A 19,868-nucleotide genomic window follows, 5' to 3' on the forward strand; every position below is an offset into this window, starting at 1 on the left:
TGGAAATGGGCCTCTATACACCTATGGAGATATTTCATTAGAAACCAGACGTTTCCACCTAGAATAGTCATTTACCACATTAACAATGTATAGTGGGTATTTTTGATTAATGTTATCTTTATTGAAAAAACAGTGCTTTTCTTTGAAAAATAAAGACATTTCTAAGTGACCCCAAACTTTTGAACGGTAGTGTATATATATAGCTCTTTCTTCCTTTCCCATTAGATCTTTGGTAAGATGAATACACAGATAGCTGAAGTATAGATTATTATCAGTGCATTGTGGATTTGTTCTCCCATGTGTTGGTGGCTGCTCGAGGAGATTATTCTTTTGTTCCAGCAATGATACATGTAGTAAATATATATATATATGTATATATATGTGTCTACATCTAAATATGGATTTTATATATATATATATATATATTTATGAATAAATATATAAACTAAACAACCCGTGGGCTGTGAGGCGATTGCAAGGGGATGGAAGGCTAACAAGGGGGATGAGTCCCCCCACCCCCCCACCCCCATATTGACTTCAGGTGGTTGCCACCTTGTAGCTAACGGTAGCCACCTTGTAGCCTACGGTAGTCTCTTTGTAGCTAACGGTAGCCACCTCGTAGCCTACGGTAGTCACTTTGTAGCTAATGGTAGCCACCTTGTAGCTAACGAACAATAGTCACCTTGTAACCAATGGTAGTCACCTTGTTACCAATGGTAGTCACCTTGTAGCCAACGGTAGTCACCTTGTAGCTAACGGTAGTCACCTTGTAACCAACGGTAGTCACCTTGTAGCTAACGGTAGTCACCTTGTAGCTAACGGTAGTCACCTTGTAGCTAACGGTAGTCACCTTGTAGCTAACGGTAGTTACCTTGTAGCTAACGGTAGTCACCTTGTAACCAACGGTAGTCACCTTGTAGCTAACGGTAGTCACCTTGTAACCAACGGTAGTCACCTTGTAGCTAACGGTAGTCACCTTGTAACCAACGGTAGTCACCTTGTAACCAACGGTAGTCACCTTGTAACCAACGGTAGTCACCTTGTAGCTAACGGTAGTCACCTTGTAGCTAACGGTAGTCACCTTGTAGCAAACGGTAGTCACCTTGTAACCAACGGTAGTCACCTTGTAACCAACGGTAGTCACCTTGTAGCTAACGGTAGTCACCTTGTAACCAACGGTAGTCACCTTGTAACCAACGGTAGTCACCTTGTAACCAACGGTAGTCACCTTGTAGCTAACGGTAGTCACCTTGTAGCTAACGGTAGTCACCTTGTAGCTAACGGTAGTCACCTTGTAGCTAACGGTAGTCACCTTGTAACCAACGGTAGTCACCTTGTAACCAACGGTAGTCACCTTGTAGCTAACGGTAGTCACCTTGTAGCTAACGGTAGTCACCTTGTAACCAACGGTAGTCACCTTGTAACCAACGGTAGTCACCTTGTAGCTAACGGTAGTCACCTTGTAACCAACGGTAGTCACCTTGTAGCTAACGGTAGTCACCTTGTAGCTAACGGTAGTCACCTTGTAACCAACGGTAGTCACCTTGTAGCTAACGGTAGTCACCTTGTAGCTAACGGTAGTCACCTTGTAACCAACGGTAGTCACCTTGTAGCTAACGGTAGTCACCTTGTAACCAACGGTAGTCACCTTGTAGCTAACGGTAGTCACCTTGTAGCTAACGGTAGTCACCTTGTAGCTAACGGTAGTCACCTTGTAACCAACGGTAGTCACCTTGTAAGCAACGGTAGTCACCTTGTAGCTAACGGTAGTCACCTTGTAACCAACGGTAGTCACCTTGTAGCTAACGGTAGTCACCTTGTAACCAACGGTAGTCACCTTGTAACCAACGGTAGTCACCTTGTAGCTAACGGTAGTCACCTTGTAACCAACGGTAGTCACCTTGTAACCAACGGTAGTCACCTTGTAACCAACGGTAGTCACCTTGTAGCTAACGGTAGTCACCTTGTAACCAACGGTAGTCACCTTGTAACCAACGGTAGTCACCTTGTAGCTAACGGTAGTCACCTTGTAACCAACGGTAGTCACCTTGTAGCAAACGGTAGTCACCTTGTAACCAACGGTAGTCACCTTGTAACCAACGGTAGTCACCTTGTAACCAACAGTAGTCACCTTGTAACCAACGGTAGTCACCTTGTAGCTAACGGTAGTCACCTTGTAGCTAACGGTAGTCACCTTGTAGCTAACGGTAGTCACCTTGTAGCTAATGGTAGTCACCTTGTAGCAAACGGTAGTCACCTTGTAGCTAACGGTAGTCACCTTGTAACCAACGGTAGTCACCTTGTAGCAAACGGTAGTCACCTTGTAACCAACGGTAGTCACCTTGTAACTAACGGTAGCCACCCTGTAGCGAGGATCTCATCCTTGAGGAGAGCTCCGGGGGTGAGGGGGGAGCATGTGTCCATGTTTGTTTTGATGGAGGAGTGATTTATCTATTCATGGAAGCTCCATCTTCCCCATCAACGTTTCCCATCAACCTCCTTATTGCCTGCTCGGTGCGATGCAGAGATGGGGGATTGGTTTTGGTGTGGCGCGTTGGGTCCTTGGCTCAACACGCCTCTGATTGACGGCGTCCTACGGGAGTCCACGAACCAATCACCACGTCTTTATGTCGCTTATGAGCGAGGCCCACTGGGGATTGGGGGGATTATGATATTTGATTGATTTTCACCTATTGGCTCATCCCTCCCAACAGCTGATGTAACAGAGAGTCATATCACGGAGACGGATATTGTATATATATATATAATAATATATATAAATATATATATATATTATTATACATATATATTTGTATATAAATGTATTATTATATACAATATATTATTATATATTTATATTTTATATATATATATAATATATTTATATATACTATTATATATATATATATACACTACCGTTCAAAAGTTTGGGATCACTTAGAAATGTCCTTATTTTTCAAAGAAAAGCATTGTTTTTTTCAATGAAGATAACATTAAATCAATTAGAAATACACTCTATACATTGTTAATGTGGTAAATGACTATTCTAGGTGGAAACGTCTGGTTTCTAATGAAATATCTCCATAGGTGTATAGAGGCCCATTTCCATCAACTATCACTCCAGTGTTCTAATGGTACATTGTGTTTGCTAATCGCCTTAGAAGACTAATGGATGATTAGAAAACCCTTGTGCAATTATGTTAGCACAGCTGAAAACTGATTTGCTGATGAGAGAAGCTATAAAACTGGCCTTCCTTTGAGCTAGTTGATTATCTGGAGCATCACATTTGTGGGTTCGATAAGACTCTCAAAATGGCCAGAAAAAAAGAACTTTCATGTGAAATTCGCCAGTCTATTCTTGTTCTTAGACATGAAGGCTATTCCATGCGAGAAATTGCAAAGAAACTGAAAATTTCCTACAGCGGTGTGTACTACTCCCTTCAGAGAACAGCACAAACGGGCTCTAACCAGAGCAGAAAGAGAAGTGGGAGGCCCCGGTGCACAACTCAGCAAGAAGACAAGTACATTAGAGTCTCTAGTTTGAGAAATAGATGCCTCACAGGTCCTCAACTGGCAGCTTCTTTAAATGGTACCCATAACGCCAGTGTCAACGTCGACAGTGAAGAGGCGACTCCGGGATGCTGGCCTTCTAGGCAGAGTGGCAAAGAAAAAGCCATATCTGAGACTGGCCAATAAAAGAAAAGATTGGTATGGGCAAAAGAACACAGGCATTGGACAGAGGAAGATTGGAAAAGGTGTTATGGACAGATGAATCCAAGTTTGAGGTGTTTGGATCACACAGAAGAACATTTGTGAGACGCAGAACAGGTGAAAAGATGCTGGAAGAGTGCCTGACACCATCTGTCAAGCATGGTGGAGGTAATGTGATGGTCTGGGGCTGCTTTGGTGCTGGTAAAGTGGGAGATTTGTACCAGGTAAAAGGGATTTTAAATAAGGAAGGCTATCACTCCATTTTGCAACGCCATGCCATACCCTGTGGGCAGCGCTTGATTGGAGCCAATTTCCTCCTCCAACAGAACAATGACCCAAAGCACACCTCCAAATTGTGCAAGAACTATTTAGGGAAGAAGCAGGCAGCTGGGATGCTGTCTGTAATGGAGTGGCCAGCACAGTCACCAGATCTCAAACCCATTGAGCTGTTGTGGGAGCAGCTTGACCGTATGGTCCGCAAGAAGTGCCCATCAAGCCAATCCAACTTGTGGCAGGTGCTTCAGGAAGCGTGGGGTGAAATTTCAACAGATTACCTCAACAAATTAACAGCTAGAATGCCAAAGGTCTGCAATGCTGTAATTGCTGCAAAAGGAGCATTCTTTGACGAAAGCAAAGTTTGAAGAAAAAAATTAATACTTCAAATACAAATCATTATTTCTAACCTTGTCAATGTCTTGACTATATTTTCTATACATTTTGCAACTCATTTGATAAATAAAAGTGTGAGTTTTCATGGAAAACACGAAATTGTCTGGGTGATCCCAAACTTTTGAACGGTAGTGTATATATATGAACATATATGTTTTTATTAATGTGACCTGTCACTTATCAAATAAACCAAAGAAGGAAAAAATATGAAAAAAAGATCTTATAATATTGTTATTCTGAATTATCTTGGCTGAGGTAATTGCGTAGTGAGAATACGATATTGTGACATTTTCTTTCACATTTATATTGCGATAAAAAGGAGTTCATCGATATAATAACCAGTCAGTCCCACATCACTGATATTCCCATCGCTGCCTGTAATATTAAAAGGAATCGCTCCCTCGGTATGAATAAATGAATGACATCAATGTTACAGGTAGAAATAATAATAAATCCAGAATAAATCTCCTCTATGCTGCAGGAGGTCAAACAGGAGGGACCAGGTTCCGTGGAGAGGGGGGCGGGTAACCCTGTAGAGTGGATGGTTCACATGTTCTCATATTGATTTGTTCCCACGAGCCAATCAGAAGCGAGCCGTGCTCTCGGAGCTCGTTTGTGGGACGGAGTTTTAAAGACCTGTCATCTCTCCGTTTATCTCGACCGCGGGCGCCAAACTTTAACGCCTTTTGTGAATGGCGGCTAAAAATAAAGTGTGGCTGATTAAAAGTAACGAGGCTGTCTTTAGAGGGGAGGCGGGTTCACGTCCGGCCTCTCGGATTGGCTGGCTCCAGGTGGGAGGGGCCATAATTGATTGGCTTTATTGGATATTTCCTCCCCAATGGATTTAGATTGTAATGAGATGAAGCAGAAGAGTATTTTTATTAAACGCCCCCTAGTGGCCGATAAATATAACAACTCAATACGGGAAGAAATTATTCACTTAAAGTTCAGTTGAGACAATAAAAACAATTAAAACAATAAAAAGCTTTATCCCTCTCTCCCCCCTTCCCCTCTCTCCCTCCCTATATCTCTTCTTCTCTCCCCCCCTCCCCCTCTCTTTCTCTCTCTCCCCATCTCTGTCCCCCCTTTCTCTCTCTCTCTTCCCCTCTCCCTACAAGGCAGCGGTCTATGGACTGAGGAGGGCGGTGAAGGAGGCCAAGAGGAGGTACCGAGACAGAGTGGAATCACAGATGGAGCAGCGCGACACCAGGCGCCTATGGCAGGGGCTACGGACTATCACAGACTACCAGAGCAGACCCCGCGCTATGGTGAGTGCCGACGCATCCCTAGCGGATGACCTGAACTCATTTTATGCACGGTTTGAGGCTAGCAACAACAGCGCTAGCTCGCCGGCTAACAACAACACCGTTAGTGTAGCCGAGGTGAGTTCTACCGCTGGGGATGAACACACACTCTCTGTGACCGAGCACAGTGTGAGGAGGGCTCTGTTGAGGGTGAACACCAGGAAAGCTGCAGGTCCAGATGGCATATCTGGGCGAGTACTGAAGACCTGTGCTAACCAGCTAGCTCCAGTGTTCACCACAATATTCAACCTCTCCCTGGCTGAGTCCGTGGTCCCCGCCTGCTTCAAGAGATCCACTATTGTCCCTGTGCCCAAGAATGCTTCTCCAGCATGTATGAATGACTACCGACCGGTGGCCCTCACCTCGGTGGTCATGAAATGCTGAGAGGCTGATAAAGGACTACATCTGCGCCTTCCTCCCTTCCTCCATGGACCCGCTGCAGTTTGCTTATCGCCCAAACAGATCCACGGATGATGCTGTCTCCCAGGTACTGCACACCACACTCTCTCATCTGGACAGCCAGAGGGGGCTATGTGAGACTGCTGTTCATTGATTATAGTTCAGCTTTCAACACCATAGTCCCTCCAGACTGGCGGCAAGCTGATTGAGCTGGGACTGAACACCCCCTGTGTGCTTGGATCCTGGACTTCCTGACCGCCAGGCCACAGGTGGTCAGGGTGGGCAGACACACCTCAAACCCCTCACCCTGAACACAGGATCCCCAGGGTTGCGTCCTCAGCCCCTACTGTACTCCCTGTACACACATGACTGTGTGGCCAGGTTCAGCTCAACACCATCATCAAGTTTGCGGATGACACAGTGGTGGTGGGCCTGATCTCCGACAACGACGAGAAGGCCTACCTGGAGGAAGTTGCTGATCTGTCACTCTGGTGCCAGGACAACAGCCTCCTCATGAATGTCACCAAAACTAAGGAGCTGATTGTGGACTTTAGGAGGGTACAACAACAGAGGACGTACTCACCACTGGGGATTAACGGGACTACTGTGGAGAGGGTGAGCAGGTATAAATACCTGGGAGTCCACATCACCGAGGATCTGACATGGTCAACGAACACAGACACTCTGGTGAGAAAGGCAAGGCAGCGCCTCTACCACCTCAGGCAGCTGAGGAAATTTAAAGTTTCCCAGAGGATCCTTCAGTCCTTCTACTCTGGAGCTGTAGAGTGCGTCCTGACGGGAAGCATCACAGCCTGGTTTGGCAACTGCTCCGCTCAGGACAGGAAGGCTCTGCAGAGAGTAGTGCGTTCGGCTGAGCGCACTATTGGAACTACACTCCCCACCCTGCAGGACTTGTACACCAGGAGGTGCAGAACCAGAGCCGGCAGGATCATGAAGGATCCTCACCACCCCAACAACAGACTGTTTCAGCTGCTGCGGTCAGGCAGGCGCCTCCGTAGTCACGCTGCAAGAACAGAGAGACTGAGACGGAGTTTCTTTCCTCAGGCCATCAGGACTGTGAACTCCGACCTCACCAGGACCCCCACATAGACCCACACAACTGCCCCTCTTAGGCACACACACACACACACACACACTTAGTGTAATTATTGTACTGTAAATATTGTGTTGTTTTTTATTGTAAATAGTGTGTACTTGTTGCCCTTGCACATTCCTGCTGAGCATTGCCACTTTCATTTCACTGCACACCCTGTGTGTGTATGTGACAAATAAAACATCTTGAATCTTGAATCTTGAATCCCTTCTCCCCCTCCCCCTCTCTCTACCTACCTCTCTCCTTCTCTCTCCCTACCTCTTTTTCTCTCTCTCTCCTTATCTCTCTCTCTCTTCGCTTCTACCCCTCTCTGTCTCTCCCTTTCTCTCTCCCCCTCCCCCTCTCCCTACCTCTCTCTCCTTATCTCTCCCTCTCCCTACCTTTCTCTCCTTCTCTCTCTCTCTTTCATTGATTTCCTTCAGTTAAGTCTCTCGGGTCTCTTCAGCTGAGGAGGAAACAGGAAGTGGGTCGATAGAACTCTGGATTTCTTCAAGCCTCCAAACTTTTTTCTCCAGGTTTCATCCTCAAGAATACAGATGAAGGGAAAGGAGCCGATCTCGTCGGCTCGTTTGATAAATGATACAAAGAGGCTTTCTGATTGGCCGAGGGGACAGAGGCGGAGCCGGAGCGGCCATCTTTTCTTCTCTACGTGTGATCGGCACGAGCGGATGAAAATTGGTAAAGACAAAAGAAGGGAAGAGAGAGAGAGAAGGGCAAAGGACGAGGGGGGTGCCATGTCAGCGATTGTGGGCGGGGCTTACCCTGCATCCCCGTGGGGCCGAAGCCCTGGCGCGTGAGGAAGATGGCGTGGTCGTGGTGCTCTGCGTGCTCCGCGTCGACCTTCTGCTGCACGAAGGCCCAGCGACACACGTTCTCCAGGCTGCGGGACGGGTTCCCTCTCTCTATCAGGCTGATGGACTGATGGGAGGGAGGGCGGGGGGGAGAGGGAGAGATAGAGAGAGAGGGGGAGGGAGAGATAGAGAGAAGGACAGAAAGGGGGAGAGAAAGACGGAGAGAGACAGAGAGCGAGAGAGAGAGGGAGGAAAGGGAGAGAGAGAAAGGGAGAGGGGGAGTAGAGGGAGAGAGAGGGGGAGAGAGAGAGAGGAGAGGGAGAGGGGGGAAAGAGAGAGAGGGGGTGGAGAAAGAGAGGATGGGGGAGAGGAGGGGTGAGAGAGAGACAGAGACAGAGAGAACCATGTAAATTAACTTGTTTTCTATCAGCAGACCAAACATATTGTGGAGAACATTCTAGAAATAAGACATTTATGATCGTTTGGCCTCTCCATCACATTCCTGTCTAGGTATTATATAATCCTTTTTTTTCTGACAAACAGCTCGCTGCGAGACATTCACGGTTTTCCGAGGCCGCGGTGGCCGCCGCCGATGAGCGAGGACGAGAGAGAGAGTGAGTGAGAGAGAGAGAAGGAGAGAGAGAGAGAGAAGGAGAGAGAGAGACGCTGGGTGACGGAGCCTCGTCTGTTTCATCAATAGAACATGAAGTCACGTTCATAAAGAAGTCTGAACATGGAGGAATACATGGACTGGGTTTTGGTTTCTGGACATTGTGACATCATTTAGCCACACCATAGACACAGGAGACGACTCAGAGATAAGTGCCTTGCTCAAGGACACATCGACTCGGGCGGGGATTGAACCCACAATCCCCTGATTGACAGGCGGCCCTGCTGACCCGCCGTGTGGAGTGTCCCTGAAGATACATTGTTGCCCTCGCTGTGGTAATCATAATTTTTTTTTTAAGTTCCAAAGAGACACGACTGACGTTTACTTCCTGTTCCCGCAGTAACATTAAACATGTCAACAGTCCAGATGCTTCATAATGATAATAATAATAATATGTTAACGTTGAGTCTGGAGCCTTTGATATGAATCACACCCAACAGGGCAGATGTTGAGGAGTGATTTGCATGCTGCGTTCAGGCTGCCTTCAGATGATCTGAATATAAAACACCGACGTAAGAACAACGTGTTTTATTAAGATCACGGCGATGGAGGAAAGACGGCACATTATTCATGACTTTGGAGTTTGAAAAATACTTTTTCTGAAAAATAGAGACGACTGTAAGTTAGTTAACATGTTTCCTCCTTGGAGAGAAATCTTTATAAACTTTAGTCTGACTGGAGGTTTTATGCCTGGTTTCTTTGTGTTGATACGAGTAAACATCCACACTGTCAGAATCCTGCCGGTTGCCACGGTGATGGATCAATTAACCGGCAACAGAAGACGAGAGCTGTGCACGTGCTTCACGACGATCGGTGTGTGCACGTGAATATCCAAACTTATCATTTTACAAACTACTCAGCCTTTGATATGAATCCATATTAATGAATCCATACTAATGAATCCATATGAATGAATCCATATTAATGAATCCATATTAATGAATCCATACTAATAAACCATATTAATGAATCCATACTAATGAACCCATACTAATGAATCCATATTAATGAATCCATATTAATGAACCCATACTAATGAATCCATATTAATGAATCCATACTAATGAATCCATACTAATGAATCCATATTAATGAATCCATACTAATGAATCCATACTAATGATTCTTTAATACGTTAAAATATATATATATACACACACACAATTATAAATATTTATATAAAGGTGGTATTTGTATCTGCGATTGTTGTTGAATATTTAAAATGCTGCGGCGACCTCGTGCGTGTAGATTATTTGCGCCGTCGTTCTTCCTTTTGAGGGAAGTTAATTTGTTATTCTCTCTGGCGTTTCCATTTTGCGCTTTCAATCTTCTCGTCACTGTCAAATTAATTCAGTGTTATTATTATTGGATTCTGAGCTTTTTTTACGTTGCGTCATCTTCCCGCTTTTTAAATCAAAGTTTAAAAACTAAACAATTTCAAAAGGCCCAAACTGTCCATCTGTTACCTCCATTTGAAATGTCATGTAGCAGCTTTATTATGTTGACGTGGCTTTGGGGAAAGCCTTATTTCTTTTTTCAAAAGCTGTTTTTATTTATGATTCATTGAATAACGCGTGATATGTGCAGGAGCGTTCCTCTGTCTCTCGGCTGCAGTACCGTCTCCACCCACTATGTCTCAGCTGCAGTACCGTCTCTGCCCACTATCTCTCGGCTGCAGTACCGTCTCCGCCCACTATCTCTCGGCTGCAGTACCGTCTCCGCCCACTATCTCTCGGCTGCAGTACCGTCTCCGCCCACTATCTCTCGGCTGCAGTATCGTCTCCGCCCACTATCTCTCGGCTGCAGTACCGTGTCAGACCACCGTCTCTCGGACACAATGGGATGCAGGTGTTCTTTGGACTCACCTTGGCGTAGCCCAGCATGATCATCCTCACCAGGACCACGTTGACGTGGACGCCCAGCGATTCGTCGTGGTAGATCTCGTTCACCTGAGGGAGGGAGGGAGGGAGGGATGCGTACGTTAAGCGATACGGCCCGACACACAAAACCCACAATGCATTGCCACCAGAGAGGTTTTTCCGTGAGGCCGCAGGGACGAAACCTGCCTGGAGATTTTGGCAACGGCAACTCTCCTAAGCTTAAAATTGTGATATTTTATAAGGAAAAACATATTTATTTATTTTTACAGATGCTTTATAAAACATGTATTCACGTTGGTGAGACTTGTGGGAAAACGTTGGGTGTTATAGTTTTTTTCAAATCTCTAACTTTTGCAAAATAAATGATAAAAGTGTTTTCGTAATTTTTTTTATGACAAGCATAATAACCGTGTAGCTGAGTATAGTGTGTGCAGAATGTGGTGGAGCTCTCTCACGATGGAGCTCTCTCTCTCTCGATGGAGCTCTCTCTCTCACGATGGAGCTCTCTCTCTCACGATGGAGCTCTCTCTCTCTCTCGATGGAGCTCTCTCTCTCATGATGGAGCTCTCACTCTCACGATGGAGCTCTCTCTCTCTCGATGGAGCTCTCTCTCATGATGGAGCTCTCACTCTCACGATGGAGCTCTCTCTCTCACGATGGAGCTCTCTCTCTCTCGATGGAGCTCTCTCTCTCACGATGGAGCTCTCTCTCTCACGATGGAGCTCTCTCTCTCTCGATGGAGCTCTCTCTCTCACGATGGAGCTCTCTCTCTCATGATGGAGCTCTCACTCTCACGATGGAGCTCTCTCTCTCACGATGGAGCTCTCTCTCTCACGATGGAGCTCTCTCTCTCTCGATGGAGCTCTCTCTCACGATGGAGCTCTCTCTCTCACGATGGAGCTCTCTCTCTCTCGATGGAGCTCTCTCTCTCACGATGGAGCTCTCTCTCTCTCGATGGAGCTCTCTCTCTCACGATGGAGCTCTCTCTCTCACGATGGAGCTCTCTCTCTCACGATGGAGCTCTCACTCTCATGATGGAGCTCTCACTCTCACGATGGAGCTCTCTCTCGATGGAGCTCTCTCTCTCTCGATGGAGCTCTCTCTCACGATGGAGCTCACTCTCACGATGGAGCTCTCTCTCTCACGATGGAGCTCTCTCTCTCATGATGGAGCTCTCACTCTCACGATGGAGCTCTCTCTCTCTCTCGATGGAGCTCTCTCTCTCACGATGGAGCTCTCTCTCTCGATGGAGCTCTCTCTCTCTCGATGGAGCTCTCTCTCTCACGATGGAGCTCCACCGAGACACGGAGACGCATCGTAGGAGTAGAAATAATGTGTTTGTGTGTGTGAGTGTATGTGTGTGTGTGTGTGTGTGAGTGTGTGTGTGTGTGAGTGTGTTTGTGAGTGTTGTGCATGTGTGAGTTTTTGTGTGTGAGTGTTCCGCTCGTTTTCACCTCGTCTTCTCCTCGTCTTCACCTCGTCTTCTCTTCGTCTTCACCTAGTCTTCTCCTAATCTTCACCTCGTCTTCTCCTCGTCTTCACCTAGTCTTCTCCTAATCTTCTCCTTGTCTTATCCTCGTCTTCATCAAGTCTTCTCCTAATCTTCTCCTTGTCTTCTCCTCGTCTTCATCACGTCTTCTCCTAGTCTTCTCCTCGTTTTCACCTCGTCTTCTCCTCGTCTTCACCTCGCCTTCTCCTAATCTTCTCTCGTCTTCTCCTCGTCTTCACCTCGTCTTCTCCTAATCTTCTCTCGTCTTCTCCTCGTCTTCACCTCGTCTTCTCCTAATCTTCTCTCGTCTTCTCCTCGTCTTCATCATCCTTTTATGTCATTACTTCCTCAGACCTTGTGTGGATTCATCATCTCCAGGGATCAAACGTCCCCTGATGGGTTCTGTTTCTAAAGGACTCTGTGTGAACTCTTCACCTTGTTATGGAAATACATGCGCAGAGAAATATAAATATATAAATATTAGGGCTGTCAATCGATGAAAAAAAAGTAACTAATTAATCGCACATTTTGAAATTGCGATTAATTAATCGCGATTAATCGCGCTTAAAAGTTTTTTCCTTCTTTTTAAAGACAAAACTTCACACAGAGCTGTGTTTTCAAAGAGGCTCCTACATATACAGTGCCATCGAGGGATTTAATATCGTGGATGATAAATTGTTTCTTCACTGAAACATCAGATTAGTAAAAAAAAAAGAAGTATATTGAGACCCCATTGGTCCTGTCATCTTTAACATTGAACAGCAGCAGAACCAGTGGCCTTGGTGACTGACTGACATTCAAATATGTCACGTTAACCCTCTGGAGGCTGGGGGCATTTTATACATTTTACAGAATAAATTAAATTCACCGTTTAAAGTCTTTTGCATGTGACACACCCCCACGTGTTATACATCAAACATTCCAGAACAATCTCAGCTCTGAAATGAGGCACATTGTCCTCGCCGTGTCCTCTGGTTCTCTGACTGACAGGCTGCTAATGAGCCTCACCTGTGAGGTGGGAGGTCCTTTGTGGTTTACTGAGTGTTCATTGGTTGTTTTTTTCCCGAAATGTTGACAGACAAACGGATTGACAAATCACGGTGAAGGTTTCCTGTGACGAGTTCTTTCCGCGCCGCGTCACCCGACACGTCGCCCCTTCGTTCCTCTGTGTATCAGAGGGGGAGACGGGAGGAAGGAGAGCAGGAGGAAACCCGACTGATTCATCCACGAGTTAAACTGATTTCTGCTCCTTATTTTCGCGGAGAAATAATTGTTTTAAAAACGGAAACAGTGTCAAACCGTACTGCCGCGGTTTAAAAACAAAAAACAAAACAAAATTGCGTTAAAATATTTTAGTGCGTTAACACGGCCAAATTAATCGCATAGATTAACGCGTTAACGCTGACAGCCCGAATAAATATATATAAATATACACACACGCAGAGAGGGCAAATGATATTATAATTTATTACGTAAACCAAAAAGCGCCCACGAACACTCGTGTAGGCCAAGGAATCTGGACAATAATATATATTAAATATTTTAGAGTTTTATTGATTTGAAAATTATTCTATTGCGAGAAATTGTGTACAGAGTCTTGAGAAATAACAGACGGGTTATGAAGAGATAACAGATCGATTATGAAGAGATAACAGACTGTTGTATGCCGTAATTGACCAATCAGAGTAGAGTATTGATCAGAGCAGCGTTATGATGTAATTGAGTTAGTTACGGTTACCCATCATGTCTAGTGTAGGTTAGGTGGGCTAAGATGTCACTCTGCTAACGGGTGGACAGGAGCTGAGGTCTTAAACGTTGTTGCGCAACACCTGGTAGGAAGGAGCGAGCCCATCACGGTCACCAGGGGAAAGTTTTGGTTTGCGAAAAATGCACAAAGAATATAAATGAATTCCTTCTTTCCTTCTTTTGTGTTCTTCAATTCTAATTGTGAATTATGCAGAGATGTCACGACGCACAAGGAGTCAACTGACAGCTGACCTTTCCACGGGCTCAGCGTGACACACTTCTGTGTGTGTGTGTGTGTTCATCACTGCTGTTATGCAGCTAAGCGACTGACCGCACGGGGAGCCGTCGGTCCGCCCCCCCCCCCCCCCCGCCGTCGCTCATCTCCATGAAAAGAGCTTGTCTGCGGCCGTGGGCTCCGTCTTCTCTGGACCAGTGAGTTCTGAGTTCATCCGCCTCGTTACACAACATGTCCAATGTTTCCCACACAGGGGGTAGAGAGGAGGTAAAGAGGAGGTAGCGAGGAGGTGGACGGAAGAGAATATTCCAGCAGCTCGTCCTCTGACGGGCTTTATTGTCCTCGCCATCAATCAGCTGGTCGTGACTCCAGCCGAGTTCCAGCTGGGTGCATTATTTTGAAAAGAAAAGGAGGAGAACGCTCACGCTCTCTCTCTTTCTGAAGGCCGGTCGTCTCGCTGTGTTCAGCCTCTCGTGTCGTTTCTTTTGTTGTTGTTGTTGTTGTTGTTTACCTCCAGCTCACGCATATATGACTATATACAGGGTTCATACACATGTGGACCAATGGGCTTCCAGGACATTAAACCAAATTTCCATGACGAAATAGTTTGTGAAAAGTGAGAAGATGTAGAATTTAAACAATGACAATTTCAAAGCGTTTTAAAAATTACGACTTTTCCAGGCCTTGAAATATAAAAATGTCCATGAATTTTCCAAAATAAATTGTATGAGAATTGTTTCCAGGCCTAGAAAAGTGATCTAAACATGTCCATGACTTTTCCAGGTTCCACATGAGTGTACGAACCCTGTGTATATTTCAATGTAGTTGCAGTACCCACGCGTCGCCACCAGAGGTCCATAAAAGTCATGACTTCTTTAAGTCCCACTAAAAGGACTCATTAGTGAAGACCTGTCAGTGGAACCGCCTCCAGCTCCTCTTCATGGGACTATTGTGGACTTAATCTTTTTTATCTTCTGCCTTTTCGATCCAGTTCAGTTTTACTTTGATGTTTTAAACCAATTAAACTTAAGAACGCATAACCACAACATTTGATCTTTGTTTCTTCCGATTCTTCCGACAGAAATTCAGATTATCGGCTCGACAAACTTAAAACTCCTCAGCACCGTCTTCTATCCGGTATCGACGTGTCCGGAGAGAGTCGGCGGATCGTAGACTCTCACCGGGGGGCTTTTATTGTGGCGGGGAACGGTTTCTGTCAGAAGCTTCTCCGTCAGAGATCTGATTGATCTCTGAACGGCCGAGAGGGAAAACCGACGGGAGAGATGGAGTTCACTAATGACTGAAACCGATACGCCAGCAGCCGGGAATCATCTTCACTCAAGAGGAGGAGGAGGAGGAGGAGGAGGAGAAGAAGGGAGAAGAAGAAGAAGAATGAAGAAGAAGAACAAGAACAAGAAGAGTTCCCGCAGTTCTCCGATCTTTATATGAAGACTGATTCTCCCAGAAGCCTTTGCAGCGTCTCTGGGACCGAAGCCCTTAATGTGGTGAAGGCTTCTCTTCATCATGATGTAGACGATAAACACAAACAAACAACAACAACAATCACAAGAGCGTACGTTCACGGGAGAACCTCTGAGGAGGGAGCGGGAGAGGGTATGAATGGAGAGAGGAGGTGATAAGGAGGTGAAGAGGGTAATGAGTGGGTGAGGGGGGGGGGGGGGACTGAGACGTAGACTCAGAATATATACTGTATACAAATATAGATATTTAAAAAATATATATATAAAAATGTATATATTTGTAAGGGTACTTTATTATATATATATATATATATATTCTTTTCTTAAATTGAACCTTTCATGTTTTTCTTATAATATATATATTTTTCTTTTTTCTTTCTTATATATATATGTATTTTTTTTAGAAAAGTTTTTCTTATAATATATATATATATTATCATATATAATAATATATAATATATATATAATAAGAAAAACGTTAACAATTAATAATAATATCTATATATAAAATAAAATAAATATATATATGTATATATCCCCTGCTTTATGGTCTATGTGACTCTAAATGACCATCATGTACTAAATGATGACATCATGCTGTATAGAAGAAGACTTGAAACTAGAGACTGAGACATAAACTCATGTTTACAATGTTTACTGAGGGAATAAATCAAGAGAGAAGTAGAGTCATTATATAGACTTCTATACAACCAGAGGACTCGCCCCCTGGTGGACCTTATGAACACCAATCGAGTTCAAAGAGCATCCACCTGCAACATGAGTATTCAAACTAGCGACAACAAAAACAACGCACGATCGGTGACTTACAATGTTCATGAGCGTGAGGAGGTAGTTCTGCACGTGCTCCTTCCCGTGAAACCGAACCACCGAGTCGTCGACCCCGAGCAGGATTTCGATGTTGTAGTCGTCCTCCCCGGCATCTCGGCGGCGGCGGGTGACGGTGTCGTTGACCTGCCGGGTCACAGAGTCCAGGGTCCCGGGTACGTCTAGCTCTGGTTCTGTAAGGGGGCGTGGACAACAAGTCTTTAATAAACAAGAACATTTAAACATAACGTTGAGATGACTGTTGTTGACATATTGAGTTATTTGAAGGGGACACTTTTGATTTCTTTCCCAACATTTATGGGCATTTTATTGACTAAATTCTGGAATGATTTTTAAGAAGACAACCTTCAACGTCAATTACAAAAACATCATCTAAAAAAAGTATAATAGACAGAAGTTGGCCATACGACACTTGCTCGTCTTTTTTATTGTCAGCGTTGACCTTCTCTGGTGTTCAGGCCATTAAGGTCACACTCGAGAACTCTCTTGCGAACCGAATTTAGCGTCAACTGCGAAACGTCTATGTGTGGAAGAGGAGGAGTCAGAAGTATCTATGATACAGGATTTAAAAAATATTTCTTTTATAATTTTTTATTCTTTTAATAAAAAACTGCTTTTTAAAAATGATTTTTGTAAATAATTGTTTAAAATATTTTGTATAATTTTTTAACCCTAACCCTTTTGGGGCCGCGGGATGTGTGTATGTGGGGGGGATCGAGTGGAGAGGGAGCTTGAATAAATAAGAAGAAATGGCTGCCAGCTCAGCTGTGGCCCGGCTCCTACAGTGTTGGGATTGTGGAGTCCATGCATTCCTCGCCTCCGTCACGACACAGGCATTCTTGTGCACCCCCCCCCCCCCAGGCCCTCCCCCCTACCCCCTGAATAAACAGGCTTTCTAAAGGCACCTACTTCAAACGCACAGGACTTCCCCTCAGCAGCTCCTTAAGACCGCTGTGTGCTTCAGTCAGACGGCCAGCACCTCCACCCCCACCCCCACCCCCACCCCACAGCCCCATGGGAGCTCCACCATGCAGCAGCAGCAGGATGATGGGAGTGCCCCCCCCCCCCGGCTGCCCACACGTGGCACCGGGCAGCGAAGGCTAAAAATGTCACCGAGTCAAGCGACTCGCCATCAGCCGCAGAGGAAATCTACCGCGTCCGCTGTGACGACCGCCGCCGCTGATGTCCACACTCGCCGCAAATCTCATCAGGAGGAAAAGGACACGGACGTATGGCCAGATTTAAACCGTGGAAGATCATTTGAATGTGTTTATACAGATAGTTTCTCCTATTTATTTCTAAATCACAGTAAAACATGTTAGTGTGTTGGTGGAAACCCTCAACAAGGAGTGTTACAGCGACAACACACCGTTTCTTTGAGTTGGCGCCTTAGAATATGAGCTGCAATCCTTTTATCTGTGAGCGATGCAGTGGGATTAGCCTACCTTCCCGAGCGTTCTCTGTATGAAGTGATACTGGAAATACACATTTAGAGCGGGGAAGGGAATGTGTACGAGATGTGCCGAATGTGGACACAAAACACACTCAGATGTGTGTGTGTGTGTGTTTGTGCACAACTACCAGGATGTGGAAGGGAAGCAGTGCTCATTTTAATTTAGATAAAAATGTTTATTGTAGTTTTATCGCATTTTAATCGTACTTTTATTGTAATTGTAGTTTTATTGTATTTTTATCGTAGTTTGATTGTATTTTTATTGTAGTTTCATTGCATGTTTATCTTATTTTTATTGTAGTTTTATTGTAGTTGTATCGTATTTTTATTGTATTTTTGTTGAATTTTTATCGTAGTTTTATCGTAGTGTTATTGTTTTTTATTGTTGTTTTAACATAATTGTATTGTAGTTTTATCGTATTTTATTGTAGTTTTATCGTATTTTATTGTAGTTTTAACGTATTTTATCACTACGACGGATCTTGAGTATCCCATTGGCCACATCAGCCCTTCAAAATGCACACAGACCACGACGTATTCATATTAATCAGGAAGCTGCCTGGAGGAGCCGCTGGTAAAGGAAGAGCTTTAAACACGATGACCAATGGGAAGCCTCCTGACCCAAACGTCGGCTCGCTGGCCGGTTATCTGCTGCTGAAGAGGCTGCCGGTTGTTTGGCAAGTAACATATTGGAGTTTCCTTTACTTACTACGGTCTGATTTATAATCCTCCATGAAAGAAGACCAACGCCGTTATTACACACACACACACACACACACACACACACACACGTCTTCGCCGGTCGACATATATAGTCTCCTTGAAGAGTGTTTGTTATTGGTTTGCCGAGGCTGCTCGATCTCAGAGTGCCCCCCGGGGGGCTGGAGGTGGTGGAAGAGGCCGACAAGTCCAACGAGAATGAAACCTCCGTCGTTTTGATCTCCATCATTCTGCCGGTGTGGCTCCATGTCAAGCTGCAGCCGACTCAGTGCCGGCAATTTGCTTCTCGCCACGTCAGGGAACTTATAGGTTCCCCGGGGCTCATATATAAAAACCTGGGATAATTACCGCAGGTTTTTATGACCGTGGGGCTGTTACTGCTTCGGCCTTTTCTCTTCCCTGCGCCCCTGTAGAGTTGAAAAAGAGCAGCGCCGGCATCAACGCCGTCGGCCTGGTTACCGGCGGGAGGAGGAGAGACGCCGGCCGTGCAGAGCGGCGGGGGGACGCCGTGCCGGTTCTGTGGTTCGGTGTTTAAGTGCAGGGGCGGGGTTTAAACGCCATGTTTCTGTCTCCATGGGCATTCTGAAACTCTCTGAGCAGGCTGGTGGGGTTCAGGCTTTACATGAGCGCTGGACTCAGAAAAGATAACGGATCCTTTATGAAAGAAATATTAATAGAATAAAACCTTTTTAGCCACATTAACCGTGAATTAGCTGCTCCTTGTACATTTGACATTCTACCTGTATGTGTAAATGCTGCTGTAGCTAAAGAAAGTCCTCTTCCAGGATTAATAAAGTATCTATCCATCTATCCATTTATCTATCATCTACTGTATATCAATCTTTATACCTTTATATTTATCCATCCATCTAACCATCTACATATCTATATACCTACCTATCTATCCATCTATTATCTATCTATCCATCCATCAATCAATAAACATATGTCTATCTAAATAAATAAATATATATTGGAGACGTCCCCGTGGACTTATGGACGCATTTCTTAATTTGTTTAGTTTAGTTTAATTTGAGTTTTGACGACATCAAAGTAAGACATTAAAACCTGTGACATTCAGGCGCATCAATTGTCATGAATGCACTAATAACATTAATTAATTGGACACGCTTAAAGTTTCAACATGGCCGCAATCCGCAACCTCGCCGCTAGATGCTGCGAAATCCTCCACGCTAAGAAAAGCGTCCTTTTGGATGATTGTAACTGAACGTGGAGCGTGTGCCTCACGTTGAGCTGCAGGAAGCAGCCGCCACACGCCAGTGTAGATTCAACTTGTTCAGGCGTCGCCTTTCCACTCACGGGGGGAACCCAAAACAATCAAGATGGCGGCCAGCAGCCC

At 45.0% G+C, this 19,868-nt stretch overlaps 1 protein-coding gene across 1 annotated transcript in view; it reads right to left on the reverse strand.

Annotated features, from left to right (window-relative positions):
• adamts3 (ADAM metallopeptidase with thrombospondin type 1 motif, 3) overlaps positions 1-19,868 on the reverse strand; it is a 116,533-nt gene that overhangs the window by 54,917 nt on the left and 41,748 nt on the right. The window contains exons 5-7 of the mRNA XM_056418120.1: positions 16,318-16,508; positions 10,524-10,607; positions 7,959-8,115 (exon numbers count right to left, since the gene is read on the reverse strand). Of these exons, the coding sequence (XP_056274095.1) occupies positions 7,959-8,115; positions 10,524-10,607; positions 16,318-16,508 (432 nt within the window). The remainder of the gene's footprint in view (positions 1-7,958; positions 8,116-10,523; positions 10,608-16,317; positions 16,509-19,868) is intronic.

This window comes from Pseudoliparis swirei, chromosome 7 (assembly GCF_029220125.1).
Source record: "Pseudoliparis swirei isolate HS2019 ecotype Mariana Trench chromosome 7, NWPU_hadal_v1, whole genome shotgun sequence".
NCBI classification, from domain to species: domain Eukaryota; kingdom Metazoa; phylum Chordata; class Actinopteri; order Perciformes; family Liparidae; genus Pseudoliparis; species Pseudoliparis swirei.